The 7,500-nt window shown below is 41.6% G+C and overlaps 2 protein-coding genes across 4 annotated transcripts in view; one reads left to right on the forward strand and one right to left on the reverse strand.

Annotated features, from left to right (window-relative positions):
• LOC307159950 (CDC42 small effector protein 2-like) overlaps positions 1-81 on the reverse strand; it is a 10,353-nt gene extending 10,272 nt beyond the window's left edge. For both annotated transcript variants that reach the window (XM_079873687.1, XM_079873686.1), the window contains exon 1: positions 1-81. This exon is cut by the window's left edge and continues 14 nt beyond it. The gene's annotated coding sequence lies outside the window, so the exon portion shown is untranslated.
• Positions 82-987: 906 nt separating this feature from the next.
• Positions 988-7,057, forward strand: mibp2 (muscle-specific beta 1 integrin binding protein 2). 2 transcript variants are annotated; one of them, XR_013821649.1, is made up of 9 exons: positions 996-1,226; positions 1,933-2,023; positions 3,045-3,093; positions 3,232-3,409; positions 3,495-3,566; positions 3,666-3,772; positions 4,927-5,144; positions 5,198-5,333; positions 6,278-7,057. XR_013821649.1 is itself a non-coding variant. In XM_079875119.1 (8 exons), exons 1-7 carry the CDS (start codon positions 1,201-1,203, stop codon positions 5,013-5,015), a joined length of 612 nt encoding a protein of 203 aa, XP_079731245.1. In that variant the 5' UTR covers positions 988-1,200; the 3' UTR covers positions 5,016-5,021; positions 6,865-7,057. The 2 variants fall into 2 exon arrangements, 1 of the variants encoding a protein (XP_079731245.1); XM_079875119.1 differs by lacking the exon at positions 5,198-5,333 and having other exon boundaries at positions 988-1,226; positions 4,927-5,021; positions 6,865-7,057.
• The last annotated feature ends 443 nt before the right edge of the window (positions 7,058-7,500 follow it).

Consider the following 7,500-nt stretch of genomic DNA (forward strand, 5'->3'; position numbering starts at 1 on the left):
GAAAGTGTCTGTCAGAGAGCTGACGCTGACTCCGCCCACTTCCGCCGCGCTCCGCACAATGAATCATGGGACATGTAGTTTAGTGTTGTTGATAGCGCCACATTAACCTCAACTATTGTTTAACGTCACTTTAATTTCACTGAACAACAAGACAAACCGCGAGGATTTACATAAACACGAGAGAGCAATGTTCCCGATGAACACGCGCTGTCTCTCCGCCAGGGGGCGCCGCTCATACAGTGTGAGGAACCTAACATACACTTATTTACAGGATATATCAAATATGCGCTTTTTGTTTGTAAGAACTTGTTTAAACACTTATGAAAATAAACTAAAATGAGCCTGGACACCATAAGAATTTATATTTTAAACATTTATAATGCTTAATTTTGAGGCGCATGGCAGTTGCATATTTTAAGTGTTTGTTTTGTGAAGATATATGTGGAATGTGGATCCAACTGAATCCATGTAAGGAATAAACGGATCAGCCATGGAAAATTAGCACAACATTAAACTGAATAATTAGAAAAAGGTTATATTTTATTGTGTGTGTTTTGTTCATGAAATAAACATGATGGTAACACTTTACAATAACGTCAAATTAGTTAACGCGCATTGACTAAAATTAACTAACAATGAGCTAATCATTTGTCAGAGTTATTATTAATCTTTGCTAACGTTATTTAATAAAAACACTGTTTATTTTGTGTTAAGGTCCATAAAATAATGTTAACAGACACAACTTTTATTTTTTTTAAAGAAGTCAAAAGAAAAAACACGATTCATCCATTTTAAATATCAGCCTTTTTTTAGCCATTTGTAAAAAATTCCATTCTCGCATGGCAAAGGAAAATCAGGAAGCACAAAAATATCCCGTGCCACCCACGCTGGGCGGGGCTTAAGCGGGAGAAGGATCCGGCTCTCTGATTGGCCGGGTGTGGCTTCCGCTGGCCTGCTGTGTTTATATAGCCAATCAGCGCGCAGCAGAGGGTAGTGTCTGAGGCGTCGCGAGCGCTCGAGTTTCTCTTGGTGGAAGATCGCGAGGAAGCGCCATCGTCCAGCTTTCATTCAGCGTCATGGAGGACTCGAGTAGTTGACATTTCCTTTAACCTTCTCTTTTCACGCTTTCCTTCGTACGGTCATCGGTCCGTAATCGGTGTTATCCACGACTTTCTCTTGCGCGTCTGTCTCGGTTTGAGGATGAAGCTCATCATCGGCATCGGAGGGTGAGTGAGTGAAGCGCGTGCTCGACGCGGACCGCGTGGTGCGCGCGACCTCTTGTTCTATTTGGGAAACAAATCACCATAGCAACCGCATTTCCCGCCAGAGTGCTACCTTTCAAAAAGACGTTACAAAGATTCTGAGGCGTTATTAATTAATTAATTCACACACCGCTAAAATCAGCGTCATGAAGTAATACCAATTGTAACGTCTTTTTGATTACAGTTACGTCAAAAAAAAAAAAAAAAAAAACTGACAAATTGTTAGACGGTACGATTACTTCGGTAAAATAATGTAACGGTTACTTGATTCCATTGTGAGCGTGTGACGCGCAGTTCGTGTTATTTACGTGTTGTGTGTTTATAATATTTTTATGGTTTTAACATCTGTCCGAAGGGCTACAGGTGAAAATGAGCCATTTGTGTAATACCGTAAAGTAATAATAATAAACTTTGTTATGTAGCGCCTTTAAAGCAGCTTCTCAAGGCACTTTAAAACTGACAGAGTAAACCATACAAAAAATCATTACAAAATAGTTATAATCATCAAGACAAATCCAACCTAAAACAGTGAGTAAAGAGAATATTGTGAAGTAAAGGCTTGGTGGTACTGTGGTGTTTTGGTGCCGAATGATTGACATGTGTCACTCATTGGCATGTGTGTAATAACACCGTGTGTGTTCAGGTCAGTAATGTGCTGTGTGTGTTTCAGGGTCACCAACGGCGGTAAGACGACGCTGACGGACGGCCTGATCAAGAGTCTGCCGAACTGCTGTGTGGTTCATCAGGACGACTTCTTCAAGGTCAGTGTGAGCAGAATCAGCTTCCTCTTCACGTTCAGCTCCAGGGCCGGGCAACCACTACCTCATTACCTTACATTTCCACTTCGAATACGCGATTAATTCACGGTTTAAACTTTTTAATGACATAATTGACTCCCAATTCGTTTTCTGATTACAGTGCGTACATTTATATCAAAACGCTCCTCTAGCGTTATTTCTCTATCCGACTATCGAGTTTATGGACTCCGAATGGCTTTACGTGACATTATTGTTCTCAGGGTTCGTACAAGGCGCTTAAAGTACTTGAATTTGACTTTTTGAGATTTAAGTCCTGGAAAACCCTTGAAAACAGCCATATTTATGAAGAGGGACTTGAAAAGTGCTTGATTTATTTAAATACAATGTATATTTTAAAAAAAAATTGAAAACACACAATCTACAAGCCCGTGTGGAAATAAACACCCATCAGACCTTTTCTGGATGAGTACGCCAACATTGTAATATAAAATATTATTTATCAAACAATAATAGCCATTATAAACTTAGTATTTAACATATTATTAAATACGCTGTGAGTTTTATTTTGGATACTGTATATCTGTAATTTGAGTTTAAAAAAAATCCTTAAATCCTAAAGATATTGTTTGATAAGTGCGATCTCTGATTGTAGTCCTCGAAGAACAAAAGTAGCGCTTGAAGTCCTGTACTGTAGTTTACAGTGTCTGTACGATCCCTGTTTATTGACGTCTTCCGGCGGTTGAAACTCTGATTTCAGGAAGTTGTTCTGGATCCTTCAACGTTCCTTCTGATGTTCATCATGTTAACTGTAACTAGTAGTAAAGAGGAACAGTTGATCGTTAAAGAGACTCAAACACACGTTTACTGACTGAACTTCGTGAAACTGAAACTTCCGCTCGTCGACTGAACGCAGCGTCTGAAAGCTCTCGACGCGTCCTCGCGGTGGCCCAGCCCTGGTCAGCTGACCCGCTAGCGCTGGTGATGTCAGATCCACACGAGTGCGTCTCATTGGTGTATGTTTCAGCCCCAAGATGAGATTGAAGTTGATGACGCTGGCTTTAAGCAGTACGATGGTAAGCCAAGGGCTTGTGCGTGTGGTTCTGCATGTTCATTCTAAGCGATGCGTGTGCGGCGCGCTCACACGTGTGTGTGTGTGTGTGTGTGTGTGTGTGTGTGTGTGTGTGTGTGTGTGTGTGTGTGTGTGTGCGCAGTCATCAGCGCTCTGGACATGGACGCCATGATGAGCACCATCACTGCATGGCAGCAGAACCCGGTGAAGTTCGAGAGATCTCACGGCGTCAACAACAGCCTGGACTCCGAGATCCTCCCGCGCTCCCGAGACGACGTTCACATCCTGATCGTGGAGGGGTTCCTGCTCTACACCTACGGGTGAGTGACACACACACACACACACACACACACACCGACCCCTGACCCTGACGACGCTCTAACCGAACGCCTCTCTCCTCCGCAGACCTTTGATCGATGTGTTCGACCAACGATACTTTATTTCCATTCCATACGAAGAGTGCAAAAAGAGGAGGAGGTGAGTGTCACACGTGTGTGTGTGTGTGTGTGTGTGTGTGTGTGTTTGAAGAAGATTCAGCACACACCTGATCTCACTGTGTGTGTGTGTGTGTGTCAGCTCAAGGAACTATGCCGTGCCGGACCCCCCCGGTCTCTTCGACGGACACGTCTGGCCCATGTATGTCAAACATACTAAGATCATGGAAGACTGCGGAGTGGACGTCGGTGAGTGTCGCGCCTCCAGGCTCTGCCAGTATTCCGGCATATCGCTTGTATGATTGTTTCTATACGACAAGAAGACATGCACATAAAACACACTTGTGACAAATAATTACGACGTGCTAAGTCACAATTATTACATAAAAGTTGATATAACTTATGACAAAAAGTTAAAATTATGATGGTGAAATTGACATAAAAGTTGAAATTACAAACTAAGCTGAAGTAAGTAATTATGATTAAAAAAAATTACGTCGAAATTATGACATTGACAAATGTTGTAAAAAGTCTGACATAAAAAGTTGTAAAAAAATGACATAAAAAGTCATAATTCTGACATATAATTACGACATGCTGAAGGCCCGTTCACACCAAGCACGATAACGATAAAGATAACGATAAGGATAACGATAAAGATAACGATAAGGATAACTATATATGCGTCCACACCAGTGTCCGATAACGGTCTTTTACTCTAAGCACGCGCGCGCCCGGATGATCCAGATCCATTTTAAATGCGCGAGACCTTTAAATTAGAGTGGATTCTGATTGGCTGTCAGTGTTTTATCGTTCGACAGCTGGGAAACCATTGTTCTGAAAGTGATCCCAACGATATCGTTCCTCATATCTTTATCGTTATAGTTGTGGTGTGAACTCGGTTATTCTTTAATATGGAGAACGATTTTTAGAACTATATCTTTATCGTTATCTTTATAGTTATCGTGCTTGGTGTGAACGGGCCTTTAGTCAAAATTATTACATAAAAGTTTATATAACTTCTTGTAATTATGACAAAAAGTTGAAATTATGATATTGAAATGATCTATAAAAAGTCAAAATTATTACATAAAAGTTGATATTATATGTTAAGTTATAATAAAAAAAGGCAAAAAGTCTAAATTATGAAAAGTTGAGACAATTTAAATTAGAAACTTGAAATGAATGAAGCGCCGGAGTGAAGAGTGTGTTTGCACACACACATATATATATACATGTTCAGATTGCAGGAACTGTTTATCACTGATGTTCTGCTCCAGGAAGTGGTGATTGAGTTCTCTTGATCATGTGACGGAAACGCTCAGTGTTGTGTGTGTGTGATGCTCCAGCTAGACTCGCGCACTGATGGAGTGTTTACTAGACGTGTGTGTTCTGTGTTTCAGTGCAACTTGACGGAACCATGTCTAAGGAGCGGCTCTATAACCTGGTGTTCGGAAACATCCTGAACCGCATCCAGCAGGAGCGGCCCTGAGCAGCGGTACACGACCTTTAACCCCGGAGCGCTGTCGAGACAGAGCTCTGTTACTGTCATCACTGTAGAGTTCTGTTAAAGCACTGCACACACACTCAGACCACACGCTATTCAGACGCCAGATATCATGTGATCAGGACTCTATAGTTCACTAGTGTGATCAGGACACTATAGTTCATTAGTGTGATCAGGACTCTATAGTTCACTAGTGTGATCAGGACTCTATAGTTCACTAGTGTGATCAGGACTCTATAGTTCACTAGTGTGATCAGGACTCTATAGTTCACTAGTGTGATCAGGACACTATAGTTCATTAGTGTGATCAGGACTCTATAGTTCACTAGTGTGATCAGGACTCTATAGTTCACTAGTGTGATCAGGACTCTATAGTTCACTAGTGTGATCAGGACTCTATAGTTCACTAGTGTGATCAGGACACTATAGTTCATTAGTGTGATCAGGACACTATAGTTCACTAGTGTGATCAGGACTCTATAGTTCACTAGTGTGATCAGGACTCTATAGTTCACTAGTGTGATCAGGACTCTATAGTTCACTAGTGTGATCAGGACTCTATAGTTCACTAGTGTGATCAGGACTCTATAGTTCACTAGTGTGATCAGGACTCTATAGTTCACTAGTGTGATCAGGACTCTATAGTTCACTTGTGTGATCAGGACACTATAGTTCATTAGTGTGATCAGGACTCTATAGTTCACTAGTGTGATCAGGACTCTATAGTTCACTAGTGTGATCAGGACTCTATAGTTCACTAGTGTGATCAGGACTCTATAGTTCACTAGTGTGATCAGGACACTATAGTTCATTAGTGTGATCAGGACTCTATAGTTCACTAGTGTGATCAGGACTCTATAGTTCACTAGTGTGATCAGGACTCTATAGTTCACTAGTGTGATCAGGACTCTATAGTTCACTAGTGTGATCAGGACACTATAGTTCATTAGTGTGATCAGGACACTATAGTTCACTAGTGTGATCAGGACTCTATAGTTCACTAGTGTGATCAGGACTCTATAGTTCACTAGTGTGATCAGGACTCTATAGTTCACTAGTGTGATCAGGACTCTATAGTTCACTAGTGTGATCAGGACTCTATAGTTCACTAGTGTGATCAGGACTCTATAGTTCACTAGTGTGATCAGGACTCTATAGTTCACTTGTGTGATCAGGACACTATAGTTCATTAGTGTGATCAGGACTCTATAGTTCACTAGTGTGATCAGGACTCTATAGTTCACTAGTGTGAGTGAGGAGAGCAGAATAAAGTAAACTGTGAGATATTATACCCAGAAACTCTTCATTCAGAGACTCTACCAGTGACATTTATAACACTGATTGGGACACTTTGAGCTGATCATGTTCTGCTGAAGTGTGTTTTCTTTAATTGCTAATGCTCTTTTTACACACAGACTGAACACAATGAAGCATTGCTTGGTGATTGGTTGAGCTAAACTGGTATTATCTAATTGTGTAGTTAAATTTAACAGCTGACAGATATTCAACATAATTCATGTGTGAGACAGTCTAACAGAAGGACGGACAAAACCAGTCAAATATCAACTGAGTTCTGCTCATATTTATCACCATTCTCTAAACTATAGCGAATAAACTGATGATGTGAGAAATGTTGGAGTCTGAATAATGCTGGTTTGAGTGTGTGTGAGTTGCGGCGATCATAAACCCCAGACCTGTTCTAGACCATAATCTGATCATGTGACGTGTGTGTGTTTCTACTCTCTGATCATGTGATGTGTGTGTGTGTGTGTTTCTACTCTCTGATCATGTGACGTGTGTTTCTGATCATGTGACCTGTGTGTGTGTGTTTCAGGTGTGATGGGCCTCTGCAGAGCTCGTCTCGACTCCACTGCTGTTGTTTTTATCAGTTTTATATCCTCTGTATTTATTGCTTCACGGCGTTATAAAGCGTTATAAAGCTCGTCGGGGTCGGCGCCAGGACTGAGGCTCTTCTATGCATGGTTGCAGATACAAGCACAAACTAATAAATGAAACTCCTGCAACTCCGTCGTGTGTGTGTGTCATTCATGCTCAAACTACATTACACATTCCCAAACCCAGAAGAGTGAACGTTCATCTCCACTGGGATGAGAGCACGAGCTAGTGTGTGTGTGTGTGTGTGTGTGTGTGTCAGACGCTCATTATAACGGGGTAATTAGTGTACGCTGCTTTATTCTGGCGAACCGAAGCGGGTCCGTGAATAGAGCCGGTCAGGAACACAACACTGGGAATGAGCCTGTTCCCTCCAGATGTGGAGGCTGTGACGTGTGTGTGTGTGTGTGTGTGTTTACGTCGGTCAGTGAGAGCAGAGCTGTCATTATGGTTTCAGTCGTGTGTGTGTGTGTTCTTGAGCTCTAAACACACACTCTGTCTGCCACTGATAACTGCAGTATCTCACGACTCAACACTTCACTGGAAACACATGATCCAACTCACTGACCTTACACTG

The sequence above is a fragment of the Squalius cephalus genome, assembly GCF_949319135.1.
Source record: "Squalius cephalus genome assembly, chromosome: 6".
Classification (NCBI taxonomy): Eukaryota; Metazoa; Chordata; class Actinopteri; order Cypriniformes; family Leuciscidae; genus Squalius; species Squalius cephalus.